This window comes from Varanus komodoensis, unplaced genomic scaffold (genome assembly GCF_004798865.1).
Source record: "Varanus komodoensis strain SLA01 unplaced genomic scaffold, ASM479886v1 scaffold10, whole genome shotgun sequence".
Lineage (NCBI taxonomy): Eukaryota > Metazoa > Chordata > Lepidosauria > Squamata > Varanidae > Varanus > Varanus komodoensis.
Genome location: NW_025335269.1, coordinates 21055450 through 21077752, shown reverse-complemented (window position 1 = coordinate 21077752; position 22303 = coordinate 21055450). Strand labels below are relative to the sequence as shown.

The 22303-nt window shown below is 40.4% G+C and overlaps 1 protein-coding gene across 4 annotated transcripts in view; it reads left to right on the top strand.

Moving 5' to 3' along the window:
* LARS2 (leucyl-tRNA synthetase 2, mitochondrial) overlaps positions 1-22303 on the top strand; it is a 71017-nt gene that overhangs the window by 12012 nt on the left and 36702 nt on the right. For all 4 annotated transcript variants that reach the window (XM_044456208.1, XM_044456190.1, XM_044456199.1 and 1 more), the window contains exons 4-8: positions 2066-2157; positions 2753-2813; positions 4824-4913; positions 9063-9206; positions 21579-21686. In XM_044456208.1, coding sequence (XP_044312143.1) covers positions 2066-2157; positions 2753-2813; positions 4824-4913; positions 9063-9206; positions 21579-21686 — 495 coding nt within the window. The remainder of the gene's footprint in view (positions 1-2065; positions 2158-2752; positions 2814-4823; positions 4914-9062; positions 9207-21578; positions 21687-22303) is intronic.

Sequence of the window (22303 nt, the reverse complement as noted above, 5' to 3'; positions counted from 1 at the left end):
TCTGTATCTCTAAGAACTGGTGTCTGAGTTGCCATTTTCCTTTTCCCTTCCCATCCCTTTTTTTTCCTTTGGTGTTGAATTTTGTCATGTAGATTGTTAGCCTGAGGACAGGGAGTGTCTTTTATTGATCAGTAGGTCACCCTGAGAACTTCTTTAGCTGAAGAATAGGGTAAAAAAACCTTTCAATAAATTACTGTGTGTGTCCCTAGATGTGTGTCTGGCTTCTCAGTAGCCATGTGAATGACTTATTGCAGGGCTTGATTGATTGCAGGGCTGTCAGTACACAAAGCAAGTGGGTCAGCAGACATAACTGGAGGCTTATCTAAGTAGGCATTTATGGCAGTGCCATAAAAGCCAAAACAGATAGGTTTGGTCCAAGCATTTAGTTGGATGACCTGTACTGTGGTAATAGGAGATTCTATGAAATAGCACTTTAAATAATTTTGAGTGCCAAAGGTTATTGGATAGAATTCCAAATTCATAGAGGTCAGATGGAAGGACTTTGGTGTTCCGCTTGACAGTTTGTACTTCCCCATAACCAGCAAAATAAAATATGCAAAATAGTCAGATATCTGCTATTTTCCTTTGTACAATTTAAATACATAACAGAATTCTAATGCTTTGTTTGTTTGATAGCTATTTTTTTAAAAAATCATCTTCGTCCTCCTACATGTTTTATATAAAGAATTTGTTTTGCAAAATTCCATCAAGATACCCTAGAACTGTATTATTTGTATATATTTTCTCTCTTTGCAATCTGCATGTTCATGTAGCGATTGACAAAGACCAGTTGCCCTGAGTGTATGTTCTAGAAAAAGAGGCTTAGGGATTCATCTTTCTAGAAGTATCATTACCTGCTCTGAAAGCCCCTCCCTTGATCCCAGATGTGTGAGGAGTCTGCCTACCTACTCAGTGACGAGCAAAATGCTCTCTGAATGCCTTTGTTTTCTTTCATCTGTTCTCTCTGTGTGTATTCAACAATGAACCCTTAACACTAAAAGCAGAGGCCGGAATTGAACTTCATGTGCTAACAGTAGAACTCTGGGGAGCCCTGTTTTTCTACTTCAGTAGGAAATGCAGCTGCTTCTGTCCTTATTGTGGCTCAATGGATGGATTGAATTACTCTGTTAGAGCTATACTGGTTGTCAATGTACTTCTCAATCCAATTCCAAGTGCTGGTTTTGACTTTAAAGCTTTAAATGTTGTGGATCTAGGATATTTTAAGGATTACCTGTACCCTTATGTCTGTTTGTTAATCAGAGGCCCTGCTTGCTAAACTGCCATTAAGATATGTAAAATTTCAGGCAGTAGTGGCAGGGCTCTCTCTGTGATGGCCCCTGCCTTATGGAATCCCAACTAAGAAAACATGGCTGAGGGTTCTTGTTTTCTTTGACTTTTAACAGAAAAGTTTTTACTTTATTTTTATATTATGTATTACTGCATTTATGTCCGTATTACATTTATATCCTAAGGAAGGTAGTAGATGAATTTCCTCCCCTTCCCCTCCATTTTATTTTCACAGGCTGAGAGACAATGATTGACCCAAGTTTGCACTCCAAACTTTGTGACTGGCTAGAGATTGTAACCTGGGACTCCCCTGTCCTAGCTCAACACTCTTAATATCTATGCCACACTGAATCATTTTGCTTCGGGGGGGGGGGGGTTGGCCTTTGTTTTAAACTTTGAATTTGAATTGTTTGGGCCACTTTTAAACTTGTTTTAAACTAATTTATGATGCTGGTATATGTATATATAGAGCATATGGTGTCCTGCTTCATTCACTCACTCACTCACTCACTCACTCACTCACTCACTCACTCACATATTTATATGCCACTTATAACTGTCAAAGACCTTCTTAGGCAGCATGTTACCAAGTAACCCAAAAAATATTTCATACATTGTACTTACAGCTAAGTTATATGCAACGGGCAGAGTTTGGCTGATCCTGTGATGAGTGAATATGCTGAATTTGGAAAGATACTTCATTATTTTGAGCCCTGAAGGTGTTACTAAATCCACTCTGGGAACTGACAAAGAATGACATTTCTGATTTTTGTTACAGGTGATAAATCCAATGGGATGGGATGCATTTGGATTACCTGCAGAGAATGCAGCAATTGAGCATGGATTGCATCCTGCACAATGGACGCAAAGGTGTTTATTTTTATAGCTACTGGGCAAATATGACAGTGCCGAAACAAGAGGCAATCATGCTTTGGTTGCTGTTCTTGCTCCTTCCCAGATTCGTTTACCTTTCTCTACACAAAATGCATCACAAGTGACCTTGAAAACCTATAATTGTGTGCGGTGTTAGACTTCTGTGTCTGTCTTAGAACTGATGTATAACCATGTCTGATCCCCAAACTGTGCGTTCTTTCTTTGGCTCAGCACACCTTGCTGCCTGCCTTGAGTGAGGTTGGGGAGTGGGAAGTACAGTCATAAAATAGATGGATTAATGTGCCTTAGTTAACTTACCCAAGTGTGTGAATGGATTTCTAGCTCACTTTTCCCTTATGCTGGACTTGAAATAAGATTTTCTTGAAAAGTGCTTTGCTTGATACACTGGCAGAAGTTACATGATACAGGTTAACCGGTAGTGTTCAGAAAGAATCTGTCAGAGTGCACTTGTAAAGCGAATGATGGATGGAGTTGTGAGGAAGATGGGGAAGCAGTTCCTAGGTTTTCCAAGATTTCAGCTGCCTCTGAAGTATTCTCTTCTGTTGAAAAATGGGTTTTATTTGTCTTACAGTAATATTCAGCACATGCGGGATCAGTTTGATGCGTTTGGCTTGTCTTTCAGTTGGGATCGGGTAAGCTTTTTAACAAATTTATTTTGACAGTGATACATTTTAAATGATATTGACATACTTCTAGGAGCTAAATTATTGATACAGTACCAAGGAGAGATCATTTAAATTAACGCATATGTCATTACCCCTTGGGCATTCTTTCAAACCCTTTATTTTTCATATTTACAAGTGACATAATTATAGATAGATGTGGATGTGCGTGAATGCACACACCTATCTTGGCATCAGCATTTCTCATGCTCCCTGCCCCAAAGAGCTTACAGTCTAAAACTCAGTAGAGGAGAAACAACAGAAAAAAGAGCAAACAGGGAAAGAATATGGTTATTTTGGTGCCATGTACTTAGGCTGTGTTACAGGCCAAGATCCAGCAGGGCATAGTGGTGATGATATTTAATATTTCTTAAACACATCCTCACAGTGGGTTGGATCTAGCCCTCATGAAAGCAGAAGTCTGCTTGTGCAATAGGATATGCACTTCTGTGCTGGGACTTCCCTTTCCTCTTTTTTCTCCCTCTTGTTTATTCCCCAGATCAATTCCAGAGGGTCCTCTGACCCTTCTGAGTGTGGGACTTGGCAGAGTGAGGTGGAAGCTTTTAATACCTGTGGTTCTATCCTGCTGACAGAACGGCACAATTGGTTATAACTGAGAGTACTTTATATGATGCAAGATCAAGAGCAATCAAATCCTTCCTGCAGGCTTGCAATCTAAATTAATAGGCACGTGGAAGGAAGAAAAAGGAAGGAGGAGAAGGTTAGAAAGTAACCAACAAAACCACTTGATGGCTTGTCACTGGCTTTCCTGTATCACTGCTGAGAGGAGAGGCTAGCCTTATTTGCTTTGCCTTGAACAAGACGTCTGTGAGCTTCTATACCCTGGCCAGAGTGATGCTCATGGGTGGTATTAGGATTCTTACAGAATTGGGAAATAGCCAGACAAGTCAATGAAGCACTTGACTGAGCAGATGGGTCTGTGTTGCTTGCTGTACTGAGCCCAGTAACATAGCTATGCTACTTAGGCCAGAGAAGCCAAATATCCTCATTCTCATGTTGTAAAAAGTGCACTCCGGCCTCAAATTGTAAAACAGGTTCCTGATCCTCAAAGTGAATGCATTTAATTAATGAATGTATATAAATGTATGTCTGCTGGATTGTGACTTCGACAACCCCGTCCCATTGACTATACCAACTTTGCCCCTACCTAGATAGATGGAGCCTGGCCACAGTCCTGCATGTACTGGTAATATCCAGATTAGATTATGCTAATGCTCTTTACATGAGGAAGATGGTCCAATGAATTCAACTGGTCCTAAAAGGGGCCGTGTAGCTGGTGGCAGGTATTAACACCCAGGTTCATGTAACACTAGTTGCATTGGTTGCCTGTTGTAGCCCAAGCCCAATTTCAAGTGCTTGTTTTGATCTATAAAGCCCTAAATGACTTAGCACCTGGCTGTTTAAAGAATTGTCTGCTCCCATATATACCTAGTATCCCATTAAGATCTGGGCAAGAGTGCCTTCTAAAAGATCCATTCCTTAAGGAGATAAAGGGGATGGTAAATAGAAGGAAGGGCCTTCTTGGTGGATGCCCCTCATCTATGGAAAAGGCTCCTCAAAGAAATTTGCCTTGCGCCAACTTTGTTTTGGCACGAGGCAAAAACAGTTCTTTTCCCTGAATACTTCCAAGAACACTCTTGAAATTTGCTATTTATTTTGACATCTGTCGTTCTGCTTACTGGGTATAATTGTGATATTTATTTCTTATTGAGATTTTAACTGGTTTTATTGTGTTTTTTTTTTAGTATTTTGCTATAAACTGCCTAGAGAATTCATCTAGATTAGTGGGCAGCATATAAATTCAAAAATAAATAAAATAAAATAAACAACATTCAGGATCTTCAGGAGTTCATCATTGTATGTACAGTCCCAGGTCTGATAATAGTCTTTTGGGTGAAAAGCTTGTATTGTGGCAGTCTTACTGTGGTGATCCTGGAACTGTTCTTGCTTTGTTTTCAGGAAATAACCACTTGTTTGCCAGAGTACTATAAGTGGACACAATATTTGTTTATTAAACTTCATGAAGCTGGATTAGCCTATCAGAATGAAGTAAGTTGACCTCTCTCTTATTAAATAATGGATGTGACTTCAAAAATCCTGAGTGATTATAGTCTGTGTGACACCTTTCTGTTGAGAGTAAGAAGGATGGTGGGCTTCCCACGGACTGCTGGTTGCATTCCAGTCTATGATTCAGAATTGGAAAGTGAAGCACATTCCAGTGAGATTGGGGAACATGGATTAGCTCAAGATTATGAGTTTCAGGAGGAAGACAAGGTGATTATCTCAAGGCCAGGTGTTTTGCCAAGCCAGGCAGCTCTTGCAAATTGCCAAGGTGAACAGCCAGTGGGAAGGCTTTCTGAGGGGGAGGAATTCTCAGAAGCAGATCAGCCCCCTCCCCCTGCACTCAACCCCATGGCAAAGCATCAGCCGAGGCAGGAGACCCAATTGAATGAGCAGCCCACAGAGAGGAGATGTGTTCACCTTCAGAGAGCCCCTCCCAATAGGATGGGGTCCGGGCATGTTCTACCTCCTTCCTGGAGGTAGACACTAGATTGGGTTCAACAAACTGCATTGTGCATGCTCAGAGATCCATTCCAGCTGATTTGTACTCTGGAACAATAAAGTTGCTGGTGATTGTTTGAAGGAAGAACCTCAGCTCATGACACTTTCAGTCTTTGTTGTACATAACAGTGTATGTGGGGCATGTGTGTTTGTGGCTTTGTTCTGCATCAAAAGCTGATGAAAGATTGCCTATTTTCTTTCAACACTGCTCTCTGTACCCTTCCATATTATTATTGTTAGTATGGCTAATGATGCAAATAAATAAGAAAAAGAAGATACTAAAATGGCAAATGAAAACAATAGAATATTAAACTCAGAGAACGCTAGCTACATCATATAACCCATCTACACCAAAGTTTTACATCAAAACAAACTTTACTTAAAATTTACATCTAGAAACTTTCATCCTTTCCCCTTTATTTTTATACTAAGGTAGTCACGGGTCCCTTGATTCAGATCTTAAGAGTGCTGTATTCCCCATGCTAAGGTCCTGCTCTGGATTGGGTTCTCGGTGTCTGTCCTAGAGTAGACATGAGCTGCTAGATAGGAACTTAAAGTAATTTCTGTTTTGCCCTGGGCAAATGAAAAGGTGTTCACCCATCTTCCAAATGACACAAAAGTAGCCTCCAGGAAGAACTCTGTGGAATTAACATGCTAGAGTTGGAGTATCATAGCCAAGAAGATTTTCTTCCCAGTTGCTGGTGCCTCAGATCAAAATGTAGATGAGCCTCTAGATCAGTGATGGCGAACCTATGGCACACATGCCCGAAGGGGCATGCAGAGCCCTCTCTGTTGGCACGTCATTGCCCCAGCAACCACGCACATATTCAGAAAGATTAAGAGCGCCAGGCAATGAAGTCGCTCATTAGCTGCGACTTGAGGAGCTTTTGCATGACCGGTCAGTGAGCTGCCAGGGATTTGCTTGGTCTGTGATTTTAGCAGAAGGTAGGAAAGGTAGGAAATACACTCAGATAGGAAATACACTCAGATACATTTTTCAGGGCCGGCGAAAAGCTGGTGGCCAGTGGAATGTCGCTCAGTTGCATTGGTGGTCAGCAAATTCAGGATTTATTACAGTGTTGGCACTTAGTGATAAATAAGTGGGTTCTGAGTTGCAGTTTGGGCACTTGATCTCTAAAAGGTTCGCCATCACTACTCTAAATAATGTGCACTTAGAGGAGGGCTTCCACAGATAGTTTAATGTAAAAGTAAGTGGGGTTCCAAACCTAAAGTTTCATATATAAGTGTTAACTTTCTGAATCAAGTTTTTTTTTTTTTTAAGAATCATGCTCTCACTAGCCAGCCCCATTTAGCAGCCTGATCACTCTGTTTTGAACTAGCAGAAATATTTTAGCTTTCTGTGAGGTTAAACATTGCCAAAATACAGTTGAATTTTGAGGTGAAGGGGAAACCATTTTCCTTTGCCCAGTTTAATACCACCATGGACCTAAAGTAATTTTTGTGGACAGTTTGGGATTTTTCCCTCTCTTCATTTATTTATGTATTTAGTGGACTTATATGCCGCCCCATTCACCTAAGCCTCAGGGTGGCTTACAAATAAATAAATATCATTAATACAATAAAATGCAATTGGAGACATCCTGGCCAAAGCTGTTAAAATCAGTAAATACAATCAACAATTAAAATGCCATTTAAATAAAAAGATCTTGGCCTGGTGCCAGAAAGCAAATAACTCTTCAGAAGACTTTCTGATGTGGCAAAGAAAATCACTTCAAAGATGTATGCAACAATCCTATACATGCCTACTCAGAAATAAGTCCCATTTCAGTGGGACTGAACTTTCATGGAACTTACTTCCATGTTGTGGGTATAAGGACTGCAACCTTAATGCCCCAAAGGAAGTATTGCTTTCTAGATTCCCCATGGCTGCTCTGGGAAATATTCTCGTGATATAAAGTGCAATCCATTTTGAAAATTCAAAGAAACACAAGAAAGAATCGGAAATCCCTTGCATATATAGATTTTTTTAAAGTTAAAATGCATTCCTATTATAGTAGTTTGTAGATTGGTAGTTTTGCTGGAGTGAGCCTAGTAAGGTCAGAAGTGGCAGTGGATAAAGAATTGAAAGCAAGAGTTGCTGTGTGAAATCTTTCCTCCAGCTTGCCAGAGAACCAAATTTAATGAGAATCAGAAAGACTGGCCTATGAGTGACAGTTGCTTTCTATATTCACACAGCAGACTCCATTCTCTAAAGAGAAGTATCATGAAGGAATGAGGTTTGGAGGAATGCACAAAGGATGAGGTGGTGAAACAGACAATTGAGCAAGCAACTTGCTGTGAGCAGCCCAGAGAGCCTTGGCTACTGGGCAGTACAAAAGTAATAATATATTTTAGCAAAACACTCTTGCTTCAAGTAACTAAAGCTCCCTTATGTCAGGGGCTGAGGTACCTTCTTTGCACATTCAAAGTCACAGACCTTTTCCTTGCAAAACATTCTTTATTGTCCAAATGCTCAGAATGAATCTCTCAGTATGCACACAACAGTTTGTTGAACCCAATGTATTCACCTCCAGGAACTCTTGCTATGACATGCTTGACCCCCATCCCTTTGGAAGGGGCCTTCTGAAAACAAGCTCACCTCCTTTCTGCATGCCTGTCCTCTAATTGGATCACCCTCCTCTGCTGACAATGTGTCAAGGGGTCAAGAGCTGTACCTTCTTGCCTGTGTCTGAGAAACTCCCTTGCTCCAAATATCCTCCTGCCAACTGTACATCTTGGTTATTCCCAGAGACTGCATGCTGACCTGGGGAGTCTGGTCTTGAAGTGTCTCCATTTCTCTCTTCTCAATGTCTCAGGATGGCCCCCATTCCCAGGCCCCTTCCTGCTCCTCTCCCCCTTCTTCTGATTCTTCTGGAGACCAGCCAGTAGCCCTTGAGAAATTGTGCCCAAAGCAGCCATCTTTCTCACCCCCAGCCCCTTAGGAGACGTATTTAGATCTTTTAGAATGGGGAAAACATGCAAAAGCCAGGAAACCATTGAAAGATTAGTGCTTGGGAGAAAATAGGTGTGGCCTTCTGGGTCCCTGCAGAGGACTGGATTGAGACATCCAGCAGGCCAGATTTGGCTTTTGGGCCTGAGGTTATTCTCCTTGGTCTCTGTGCATCACACGTGTGGTCTCTGTGTGCATAGAGCTGTTTCGGGAAGATTCCAAAGCTGATTGATTAGTATTCAGGGGGAGCCCAGCCCATAGCCTTGCCTGGAAATGGTGAGTGGAGTCAGAAATTCAGAACGCTAAGAACACACCCGAGAAACTCCTTTCCAATTATGGCCCAAACTTCCACAGCATTCTTTAATAGTGTCCCTTTGAACCCATTTCAACATTTGTGCAGCATTATCACCATTTTCTGTCACTATAAATGGTTCAATGGTGTTAAAGGAACTAAAGTTTACAAATGGTCAAACCAAAGCTACCAAAGTTTTAAAAATTAAAATGCAAATTCTGGCTTCTGCAGAGCATAAAAGGCACTAATGGGTAACGTATTGAATTGGCATGTGATTTGGGAGCCCACCAAATCTATATTTGTACCAAACAGCCATCCAAAAATCTGACTCCAGTTGAGGTGACATGCCTACTAATACCAGTGTTCCTCCTCTTTGATTCCTTGCATTATTTAGGCAATGGTTAACTGGGATCCCGTCGACCAGACTGTGCTTGCTAATGAGCAGGTGGATGAAAATGGATGTTCATGGCGCTCAGGAGCAAAAGTGGAAAAGAAATATCTCAAACAATGGTTCATTAAAACATCTGCCTATGCAAAGGTGTGAGTATAAATGAGAGTGGGGCCTCCCCTCAGAAGATCTTTGCAGCTTATTATCCAGCTTGAAAGTTCTAGCATATGCAATCTTGATGCAGAATATTTACTTTTTGACATTTGTAACATAAGAGCAGGACTTAGTTCCTTTGATGACTTATAAGCTAGTACCAGCCTTGTAATCATCATTATAATGTTCCAAGACACCTTTTTGGCTGTTCTACTTTTGAAGAGCATCCTCAGCATAAACCCATTAAGCAGGGCAGGTCATACTAAATGTCATGAGCACATTCTTCCCTGCCATTTTCTTTTCTGGCAGATCAAAACAAAAAGCTTATAAAATAGAGTCCTTTGTTTCAGCTTACCGGTTTTTGCTGTGTTTTAGGACATTTTCTAGGACAACATAGTGCATAAGTCGAAGTAACACTTCCTCTGATCTGTGGGAGTAGCTTTTGCCTATGTAATGACTTGATGCCAGACTGAATGGCCCCCTCTTCCCATCCATTTCCAGAGTCTTGACCGCCCTCAGGGTGGTTCCCATTGCTTGTGAGCCAAATGTCTGGAATGTCTGATGTTATGTAATTGGTTCACCAACTTGTCTTGACACTGTCTGAGAATTCACTTGCTACCCTCTTTCCTACAGTGTTTACCCCACCCTGTGCTCAAGATGGTTGGGTGCTTTGTCACTACCTGACTTACTCGTTAACTTTGACTTTGAAGAATCACCCACTAATTTCTCCTGTCCATCCAGCACCTTATCTCAGGTTCCAAATCAGAACAGGCTGGAAGTGCTGTATTGTGAGAAAGCTGGGCCCCATCGCCACATAAACATAACTTTTAGCATAAGCACCTGTTTTTATAACTACATTAAATCCACACCCAAACATATTTTTGCCTGTGGAATACTGCATCTGTGAATGCTTTAAGGAACTATTTTTCTTTGGCAATATTTGCACTTGTTTGTTCATTTTCCCTGTGTGGCCAATAGGGAAGATTAATTGACTTCTAAAATTGCAGACTTAATGTTTTAAAATCTTTGTGGAATAAACACTCCTGAGCAAATATCATAAGCCCTGTCAGTTAGCATTTGACAAAGTATACTTGTTTCCTAGAGCATTTAGAATACTTTCTGCAGTGATTCATCTATCATGCTCTAGGGCCGATTTAGTTAACATGACAGACACTGGCTGCATGTGTGTGTTGTCCCTCTAAAAGTTTTTGCTCTTTTCCTCTAGGACAGTGAGTTTAATGGCTAAGAAACTGGGCTACAAATAGGGGTTATTTATATATTTATCACCTTTTTATACTGTCCAATAGCTGAAGTTCTCTGGCTGGTTCACAGATGTCCTTGGTTTGAATCTTACCTCTGCCATAAACTCATTAAATAGTTATAAGCAAGTCGCTCAGTCTCAGTTCTCCTCTCCATTTGAAATATATAATTAATCAAAGGTTTGTTGTGGCCTTCAGGTGTTTTGCACTTCAGCTCCCATCATTCATGATCATTGGCCGTGCTGGTCAGAGCTACTATGCTCTGCAGTCCACTACATGCTGGAGTCCACTACATCTGAAAGTCATCAGGATGGAGGAAAGTTGCACTGCACAAATGTTGACTATATAAATATTGGTTATATGAGGTTTCATGGAACTGGATGGAAGCTGTTAATGAGTTGCTCATACCCTTGGAGCTTTCATTGCCTTGGCAATTTTCAGGACATTCCGCTTAGCACTTGCACATACATATCATCTCTTTCTCAAGCATCTTCTGTCACTGAGATTTTTCTCAGTGTAGTTTTCCCTAAAGGCTCCGAAGATATGCCCTAGTAACCCTCCGTGATTTCTGTTGTATTCTAGGTACTTGATTGGATCTCAGTTTGTTCATAGGCAGAGAAGAGCACTGAAATAATGGTTTTTAAGTTATTCAGGACTGAAAGTTGCGTTCATTTTGGTAGTTTCCTCTAAGTATGACTAACCCTAACCCACTGTTGTACTTGGCACTGCTAGCTTTTCAATATATTATAAGTTGTGTGTGTGTGTGTGGGGGGGTGTTCTCTGACACTTAATAATGCACAAATATGTCAGGCATGTATGCATGGCAAATCATAATTGATTTTTAGGTCTAGAAGGAGGGTGCTATAGAAAGATATATAAGATTTTTTTAGATACCCCTTCCTGACGCTGTAGATACTGTAATGGCAGGATCCAGTCCTTCCTCCTTCCCCCTGTAATCACTGCTGAAAGAACCACCTGCTTTCCAAGGTCAGAAGAGTAACCTCAGATAACATCATAGAAGCTAAAAGTGAGTGTTCTGGTATGCAGGAAGGAGGACAGAGACTAGGTCTGCAAAAATGGTTTCCATCTCTGTCTCTACTCCCACCCCCAGCAGCATGATTCCTCCAGGCACACTCAGCAACTTTCTGGGAGAAAAGGCTAAAAAAAGTTTTTTTTGGTTTTTTTTTTTTTAAAGGACACTGAGCCTCACTGGGCGTATTTACTCCAGATTAGCAATTGACAGTAAGTGTATTGGTTGAAGAATAAAGTGAAGATTTCACACTTTTTCAGAAGTATGCTGTGTCTGCTATTTTAATGGGAGGAGATCAATAACTAGCACATTGTTCTCATCATGTCACAAGACATCCATAGTGTTTGGGAACCATCCATAAAGTGTCACACACTTCAGAAATCTTATTTTGACGTCTCCCTCCGTACATGTCATGCTTTCCCCCATCTTAACCAACAATAAACCTCGCCTTTATCACAGCTTTACTGCCAACTCACTCTCAGTGTGTCATTTATGGACAATCCTTTATAGCTTCTACTGGACTATGACTAATGAGCAGAAATGGCCATAGAGACTACAAGGGTGAAGACCCCTAGCATGATTCGCATATAAAGTACATCTTTTATAATGTTGTGCACATCCATTATGCTTCATGCTTATCAGATCATTCTCTGGTTTTTGAAAACTCATTCTAGCAATGACTGCTGGAGATTTCTTTCTTTCTTTCTGAAGAATTTGGCTGCAATCCTATACACCTTTACCTAACTTCCATTTAATGCAATAAGACTTACTTCTAAGTAGACATGCTTAGATTATTTTTAGGATGTATTTTTCTAATTTAAAAAATAATTAACAAGGGATACTAATAGTGGAATTAGTTAGTTTCCATAGTTACTTGGTAATCTATACAGAGACCTTGAAAAGGCTCACATGTGCTGTTGGTAGCTTCCTTAACTTATTTTTATTTGGGAAAAAGTGCTATTTTGTACTACAGTCTGAGAGGGGATTTTGATGCTGTTGCAAACTCTGCTAGATTTCTAAGAAACAGCCTTAGCCTCTTCTGCAGACACACACACACACGAACCTTAATCTAAGAGTAAGACATGCTTCATTGCTGGTTGCTACTACTGTTACACTTAACAGGTTGCTGACCTGGAACATGGATCGAAAATTTGTGGCTTTTCTGAATTTTGCCCTACAACTTCCATTACTGTTTGCTGTTAGCTATGCTGGCCAGGGCTGATGGAAATTGGAGGCCTAACAGTCTGTAGGGCCACAAGTTGCCCACTTCTAAACTAGATGGGCTAAACAGCTCTGCAAGTCTCCCCCCCCCCCAGGTCATTAATTCAGCAAACAGCTAAGACTTTATAGAACAGAGTAGGCAGAAAGTAAATCTCAGGTGTTTCAGATTGCAGTTTCCAGCATTCCTGGCTATTGGCCATGCTGGTAGCAGCTTCTGGAAGTCCAAATAGCCTTCTGCCCACCTCCAAATTATACAAGCCAGTAATTCCTGACAATTTGTTGCAAGAAACAAATTTAAGAATGAATTCATTAGAAGTTACTGTAGCATTTGTTGGCAGGATAAAGAAAAAAATTAAACATGCATACTAGCTTGATTCTTCACACTGAAACCAAATAATGTTTCTATATGCTGCAGGACTCTTTAAACTGATATTTAGGAAACTTAAAAATCATTGTTTGAAAAATAATATCATTAACTTGTCTACTGTCCTTCATCTGAATTGTTGTTGCCTGATATTAGTGAACTTGATAAAGCAGGAATGGCGACTTGTGGGCCTCCAGATGTATTGGCCGACAACTCCCATCATCCCTTACCAGCATAGCCAATAGGAGGGAATCATAAGTCAGAACATCTGGAGAACCACAAGTTACCCTTCTGGATAAATAGTGGTTTGTTTGCTATTTCTGTATTTAAATATAAATATGAGATTTTCCATTTACAAAGATAGCATAACACATTATAGTTTTCTGATAATGATGCTCTTCAGTATTTTCAATAATTTAAAGGAGGGGATAATATTTTCAAGAAGAATCAGAGCACGTAGTCAAGCAAAGTCTTTCTGATTCGCATTGCACTTCTCAGTGTACAAAGTGCTTTGCCACCTTTATTTGTATTGTTATAACCCTATAAGGTAGGACAGCTGACTTCCTAAGGTTCTTCATGAGTTCCACGACCCAGAGGTCTACCAAGTTTGGTTGCCTCTGGTAACTACATACTGTTTGTGACTCCAGCAAACCTTCCCATGAGCCCTCTGGCATATACAGAGGGCTTAGGATGGGATGTAAATTTGATGCTGAACTTTGGGAACACTTAGGAACCATGAAGGCTAGCTGCTTCCAAAGCAAGGGCAGATTTGCTTCAGCCTTCAGAGAAAGGCAAGAGGGATCATTCCTGAGGTTGCACTAAACTTTGGAGGTATTCAGAAGTGGTGAGATCAGAGACAAGACCATATCCAGGGTTCTCTATGCATGCTAGATGGCTTTGGAGGATTGATCTCTTCCTCCCTGCTTGAAGTGAGGACAATGCACACCTCACCTGAATTCTCTTCCCTGATTCAAGGGTGTATGGTGAGCAGTCACCAAAGTCAAACATGTGAATGCCATTGGCAACTGCATAGGTGTACACTGTTCACATCTGGAGGAAGTATTGGAACTTGCATCTTCCATAACCAAACATAACGCTGTCTGTTGTGACTCATTCATCTCTCATGGATTTTTCTCCAAGCATATTAGCATTAAGATAAAAAGACCTATTGACAAAAGGCAACATTTTAGTGCTCTAAAGCATTTGCTTGAGAGAACTAGGTAGTTATCATGCCAATGTTGCTTCCTGTATATGTTCAACATGGGAAATAAAAAGCTTTTTTTAACCTTAAACTTGTAAGTAATTCTACATTTTCTAAAACTGATATAAGAACCCAGACCACATACAATATACTAAATTGTTGTAATAAGCGAAAAAGCTTTCTAAAGGATTGCTTTAGGAGTTTATCTTTCTTTAACAGACTAAAGTATCTTACCCAAATGACTTTTTTTTTGAGAAGTAATAAAAGTAGAGTCAAGATGAGAAGAAGGGGTTTTTTTGTCCTAACTTTCCTTAGCTGTGTCTTTAATATGTATGATTTTTTAATGAGTGCTTCTGTTCTGCTTTTACAAAGAACAGAACTTCAGCTTAGCACACCTTAAAAATTAACTATTATCTTTTTCTAAAATTCCCAGCAATAATTTGGGAGTAATATATTTACTTTATATTCTTGTTAGCACTGTTGAGCCACATTTTCTTAAATTTTCTAAACAGGATCCATTTGTATTCTTTTCAGCAGATTTGTTGTTTTGGCTAGAGCTCAATGGCTTTCAGTTCTATTCAAAATATGTTATGCCATTTTTACTCATTTGTGTCACAAGCAGAACATTTGAACAGTACTATGCATAAGTACACATCCTTCTTTCAGACTTGGAACTACATTTTGTTTTTCCTGTTTTCAGATGGGAAAATGGTAGTACCACGTTAGTTTAACAACAGGAGGCTCAGATGTTAGTGAAAAGTTAAATGAAAAGTCCCAGCATATCAGTGAGCATGGTTAATAATATGAATGACTCAGACTGATTCAAGCTTAATATTGCAATGCATCTTAATATTTCCTATGTGTTTTTATGAAAACGCTAGTGTATGAGAGAGGTGTAGAAGACTAATAACTGTTTTGGATAAATATTTGTATGGTGCCCATTATGCAATTTGGTACATGAGTCCTGCAAACTAGGGCACATAGATAGCTGTGGCAAGTATTTGTCACAATATTTTAGGCATACCAAAGAGTTTGAGCATCCTGCTGGGATTCTTGTCTTTAGGTGACACAGGCCACATCACAAACTGTTTTTTAAGCTAGCCTTACTTTCTGAAATAGTTAACTGTGTAGCTTTATGGTGAAGGGGGCTACTCCTCAACAGATACAAAAGTTTGGATCCAGATTTATTCTGGATCAGTCATCCTTGTGGAAGTGGGTTTCCCTGCCCTGTCCTTCCCACAGCCCATCCACCTTCCGGAAAATGCTACACAAAGTATCAGGAGACCCAGCTGAATGGGGTGGGCAAACTGGTATGTTTGTGTGGGGAAAAAAGGATTCCCAAAAATCAGGCAGATGCTGCCTTCATTCATGGCAAACGGATTCTGGATCCAGTCAAAAGCATGGAAAAACCCTTATATGCACAGAACTAACATAGTTCTTTGAATTCTGGCAAAGATTCAACCTGTGTGGAACTGGCGGCCAAATACTTAAAATGAAATGTTCCTGTTGGCCAATTTGTGTAAGGGTCCAAACCTGTTCATATTTATTTGAGAGTTCAGTGGGACCTTCTAATGGGAAAAAAAGAACTTGCATAGGATTAAGCTGCAAATCTGTTAAAATGCAGGTATTCCTGGATAAGTTGCCTCCCTGATATCATAATGTCATTTTGTATGCCAAAATTCATTGGTCTCCCTTTCTTTTCAGGACTGCTTCTTACTGAATTGGGGTTCAGCATTTTATGGTGGATCATGTAGTGCAGGTTCTTGTTGTTCAGACTGCAGGCTGTATTAAAAAGGTGTTAGGAAGGAATTTCCTTGGCAGTTGGGCAGCTCGAGTGTGCTACCTTCTCATAAAGATAGTTATGATTTTTGGTATGGTCATTTTACTGCTACTCACATTCTATGATCCACTGTGTACTCCAGTGCACAGAAGAATTACTGTATTTGCTATTGGGCTTTAAAGCTGCTTATATAATGTCACGAGTCTGTGTCTAATAAAATCCTTATTTTCAGACCATGATGATGCCAGGCTTTTCCTAGTTTAACATTCCCTTTTCATCTCAGTGTTTACAGAAAGGGGATCATTGATATTTTAAGTTTCTGATCTAACTCTTTATTCTCCACTGAACTTCCACTATTTAAATTGTTTATATAGGCCCTGCTGCTTCATAAATCTGGAACGAAATTTGAGATGTTCCCTCCTGGACACTCACCCTTTGTAATATCTCAGATCTGTTTTCAATCTAGGTCATCACTTTGCTAGGTATACCCAACTCTATAATTCTCTCATCTCTCTGTCTCTTAGCAACTGGTGCTGTTGACTGCCATTTCAAAATGTTCTCTTGTATTGCTAGACTCTTTTCTCCATAATGGATGCTCTTCTCCATAAAGCAATTTTCTTTTGTCCTATTGTTCTCCTGCTGCCACTTTTTATATATTCTGAAAGTATTTTAAACTGATGCTTGACAATTTTTACTTCTCTTTTGTTAATGTGAATATGGGAGAATGACTTGGATCAGTTATTATTTTTTTTTAATTCAAAATTTTAACTGTTTCTGTAGATGAAGATTTGCAGGTTTGTGCTTTGTGCTTCCCTTACAGATTGCTGCTGTTTCTTTTACGTACTTCTTACTTGAATATACAAGGCTTCTGCTTTCACTGATTACCACAAATCTAGCCTCACGACTCTTGTTCTTGCCTTGTTCTGGAGTACTCGTTGTGGATCCTTTCTCATTATGTCAGGAGGGGTCACATGATGTGCTAAACTCGCTTTTCTGACTGACGTCCTGATGAGTATCTAAACAAATTTCCTTTCTTTCCAGGGCCAAATAATGCTTCCTTCCTTGAGGGTGGAGTTCAGCAGGTTTACTTCAGTGTCTAATTCAACACCGTTTTAGGTATACCAAGAGGAAGAAGTTGCAATTCAGCCTAATTCATATCTTTTGTTGCTTCTTTGCAACCTGGTCCAAATGTAAGGCTTTTGATGTTATGAACCAGGGTGCAGAACTTCTGGCCTGTGGTCCTGATCAGGCCCAACAGGGCTTTCCAGGTGGCCATGTCCTTTCCCTCAACCATGGTTCTTTTGTTATTTCCTGGCTTTTGTGTAGCATCTTCTCTATTCTGCAAGATTCTTCCTCTATAACTTATTGACAGTCAGAGCTTTAACTACAGTACACTGCCATTTTGATTCCATGCTTTTTGCCTTGACCACCTCTACATTGTCACACCTTCCCCAGCCAACCCTTTTCGAAATGTACTTTGGCCTTGAGACAGACAAACCATGGTTTATTATTGGCCTGCAAACAAGTCATGTTAGCTCACACTTATTTCTGTTCCTTTTCCCATTCTCATGTACCTATCTTTGGCAAAGCTATTTTGGTTTTTAAGTCAGTTTCCTGTGATATCTGAATCTGGAGAATTATGGTTTACGGGGTGACTTTAAATTTGGATCCTGGTTTGTCTTTATATCACAGTTTATAGTTCAGATATCATGAAAAGCTGTGATTGAAGAAACCAGGAGCACTTCACCAAAGTTTGGATGCATGAGAGGAGGAGGGAGGGGGCAAAGGAGTGGACACACAGATTGTTTCCAGTCCAATAGACCATGATTTATCAGACCAGACTAATCTGAACTTGGCCTATGTGGAATGCTAAATTTTCCCTTTTATGTTGGAAAGCCTGGAAATTGTGCTTTAGCGGAATAAACAAGTAAAATGGGAGGGGAGTCTCTGACAAAGGATGTCCCTTTTTTCTCCCCTAGATTTCTTGAGCCACATCAGCATGAAAAATCAAGTGCCTGTTAGCTCTTTGGAATTCAATACAAAAGTTAGCATGCCAAGAGACTTTTGCTGGGAGCTCTGTGGTGTCTGCTATTGATTGCTTCTTCTGTCTCACCTAGTTAGCTGCTTTTAGTGTGATAGCCAATGTCACTTGGAAGCACAGTTTGCCCCAAGGCCATCTCTTCTCTTGCCCGTCCACCACTTACTAAAGTTATTCATGGTTCCCAGTGTTGCACACAGCAACATACACCAATATTTCCCAAGTAACCTTCCCAAATAAGCCAGGCCCATGCTGCTATGGTGCTTTTTGGTTAAAAAATACAGTTCAGTGTTGTACTACCAAGTATTTTGTGCAAAGTTATCCTGCATTCTGCAGTGACTGACAAGCTTTTGCGATGGTGTAGGTTAAAAAGTCTTTGACACAGCTTATCTGTTCTATGCCCTATAAAGAGAGACTGAGAGAACTGGGCATGTGCAGCCTTGAGAATGGAAGACTGAGGGGGGACATGATATGCCTCTATAAATACCTCAAAGGCTGTCACAAAGAGGAAGGTCCAGATCTCTTCTTGCAAATGCCAGAGTGTAGGACACGGAATAATCAATTCAAGTTGCGGCAACCCAGATTCAGGCTGGACATCAGGAAAAGCTTCCTCACTGTCAAAGCAATATGACAGTGGAACCAGCTGCCTAGAGAGGTGGTGGGCTCTTCCACACTAGAGACATTCAAAAAGAAACTGGGCAGCCATCTGAGTGGGATGGTGTAATATGGTGTCCTGCAACAGCCTTCATGGCCTCTTCCAACTCTTCTATTCTATGATTCTATGATTAGCTGGGTCCCCTTGCAATTGTGTAACAGCTGTGTCCCAACAAATATACGTACATGATGTTCTTATTTTCTTGTTTCTGCCACTGTGTCATCATGGATCTGTTTGTAATAGAGCCCTATGGAGTTTGGTGTTATACTGGTTGACCTGAATGGGGCAAGTAAGACAGGCATCTTCTGAAGTGACATCATCTAGAATTCTATATCAGGTGTTTGTACATATATGTAATGTATATTAAGGAAATGGGCAGTGACATTATTTCTACAGTCTCTGCCTGATTTGAGCTTAGCAGCACAGCTACTAGTCATCAAACTTTTGCCAAGCACACTTGTTTTACCAAGCACAGCACTATATCTGCTTGTCACAAACCAGCTTGTCTGAATGCTATTAATATTCTGAAGTAGCATTTTGATAATGTTCTTGTCCTTTTAATAAACACCGTTCCTAGCCTCAGAGTTGTCTGCTCTGATGTTCTTAAAGTCACATTTTTTTTTTCACATGAAATCTTGGTATTTGCTATGGCTCCTTCTGTCTTCACCCTCGGATGAGGAAAATTGCTGTGACATTCATTGTTCTCGTTTGTGAATACAAATAATGACTTCTTATTTTCTTTGCTCTCCTGGTACATTATGTGAGTGCTGCTTACTGTTGATTTGCCCTTAATGTGTGCTAAAATACATTTTAACCTTTAGCTGTATCCTTATTTCCCTTTTGGATTCATTTTGTTATATTCAATCTCTGCTTGTGATTTTATTAGAATTTTATTTTGGTAATTTGTGTGGGCTTCTTAGGCTCTCACAAAATAACATTGTTCAATTCTTTCCTAGCAAAATTGAATCACCTGCTCATTGTATTAGGGCAAGGTAGGGCAGGTCTCCATTGGTGGACAACTTGGTGCTACTATTAAAGAAGAGCAAATGGTCAACCATTAAACCAAAGGCCAAATAGGCTTGCAGTACCTTTATCATTAACAAAGTTGTTATGGCATAAACTTCATGGGCTTTACATCATCAGATGCATGGATTTTTAGACTGAGTCAGAGGCACTGTTTGAAATCTACTTCCTGCACCATCATGGGTCAGGTTCTGATTTGGGAGATGTTCCTTTCCCTCCTTCGCACATCAACCTCTGTTTCCCCATAAATATGCTAAAGGGGAGAGAATCAGGGTACTGTGGTAAGGGGAATGAGAGGATGGACACCTTCTATCAATGAAACACAAATCCTCTATCCAATCTTTCTCTCTCTCCCTCCCTCCGTCTCTCTCTCTCGCTCTCTCTCTGTGTCTGTAAAACTTGGGATGTCTCTAAGTGCCATAGTTCCAAGACTATGAGACCTAAACACCTAAGGAGAACCTCGGAATATCTACTTGAGATTATTTGCTTCTTTTTAAAACCTATTGATTAATTTTAGGTCATTTTAATGTGCCTCTGTTTGAAAACTGCAGTACCTTTGTTGGTGAAGATTTCCCAAAACAGAGCATAGCTTTAAATTTGAGGTAGTTTGAGGCCTCCCCCTCCCTCCAGCTGTGGGGCAGCCCTGGCTCAAGGAAAATGGAGTGGGGGGCCATAGAGGTACACAGTGGCAGAGGCACATGCCTGTGCAGTGCCCGCAGTTGTTGCTTTACCCACATGCAAATTTTCCATCTCTGGCAACTTTGAAGACTTCACTGCATCAAACCAAGGGGTGTTCCAGCCTGTCCAAAGCCAGGCCCCTTTGCTAGTGCCTTAATACTTTTCTTAGTCCTCTGGAATTCATTTCAAATATTGGTTTTAATTTTTAACCCCATAGTGGACAACATTTGAGCTTCCTTTATCAAGTACCCAAAATATCTTTTTAAATTTTTCTTCTTCCTTCACTACTGTCTCTAGTAATGCTAAGTTCAAATGGTTTGCTCCATGTTTCAAAACAGAAGTGGTTAGACTTAGTTTCCTAACTTTGGAAATCCTGTAGGGTTATATCTGGGGCTGGCTATAGATGCCAGATGGCTGCCTCCTGCCCCACTCTGGTGCCCCTTTATGCATGAAGAGCCTCTCTAGCAACTTTTTAAAAACTGGATTTTTTTAAACCTTGCTTTTCCCCTACAAAGAAATAGTTGCTCAACCCATCTTACAAATATAAAAGCAAATAAACAACATCCCTAAGAATGATCAACACACTAAAAATAGCATCAGCTGCCACCGCTGCCTCCTCCCATCAATAAAATTAAGCAATAACTTAGTCAGATGCTTATATCAAGAGAAATATCTTCATTTGCTGGCAGATAAAGAAAAACATGCTCAAAGTTCCTCAGGTAGGGAATTCCACATGTGGGGCATTAAGAAAGTCCCTTTGCATGTTGTCACCAGCTGTGCCTCTGAAGACAACAGTGCATGCAAGCAGCTGGTCTTAAAAGATGAGCAGGGTTTGTGGAAGGAAGCAGTCCTCCAAGTGTCCAGGTCCCAAGCCATTTAGTACCTTAATGGTAAGGAGTGGCACCTTGAACTGCATTTGGAAACCCACTAGCACCCTCCCTACCTCAAGCAGCTGGTGCAATAAAGGGTCACATTGTTCCATTATGTTGCCCTGTCAAAATTCTTAAGCAATATTCTCCACTAGTTGAGTTTAATTGAGAAGGACAAAGCAGGCCCAGGTATGGACAACTGTGCTTTACTTATCCTTGAATTCCTATCTTTTCCTCTGTTGCTGTTGTAGGCCATGCTTGATGGTTTGGCAGATCTCCCGAAGTGGTATGGCATAAAGGAAATGCAAGCCAATTGGCTCGGGGACTGCACAGGATGCTATTTTGAGTTTATGTTAAAGGTGAGTCCTTCCTTAGCAATCACTAATGCAGAGCACATCACAATGTGCTACAGGTAGCTTAGAAGTTGTTATAGTATAACCAGAGATGTTAAAAATTTCACATGGTGTATGGGTGTAACAGAGTATGCAGTGAATGGAGTACTTTGAGTACATGGGACTAGTGCAGATGTAATGTTACCCAATGTGCTAATCATGGTGCAAAGATCAGGAGTGCCAGTGGGAATTCATTCCTCCCTTTCATTCTTGAGAATGAACCGTTATGCAGTGTTGCATCAGCATGTTTACTAGGCTTGGTTAATTACAAACTGGTGTTGATAAGCATAACTTAGAAGGTTTATAAACCACAGGTTGACCTAACCATGGTAATTGAGAACATTGGTGGAAGTGTAACATTGCATCATAGTCAAGTCGGAAGACAAGAGAAGGAGACTTGTTTGTGAGTGAATTCAGGAAAGTGCTTGTGAGACAATATGACAGGGGCACATTTGTATAAGATACTTAGTATTTTTGTAAGGTTTTGTCATTAATTTATAGCATATAACAGCAATGGGTAACCTGTGTCTCCTCCACATGTTTGGAGTTACATACTTCATCTTTGGCTATGCTAGTTAGGACTG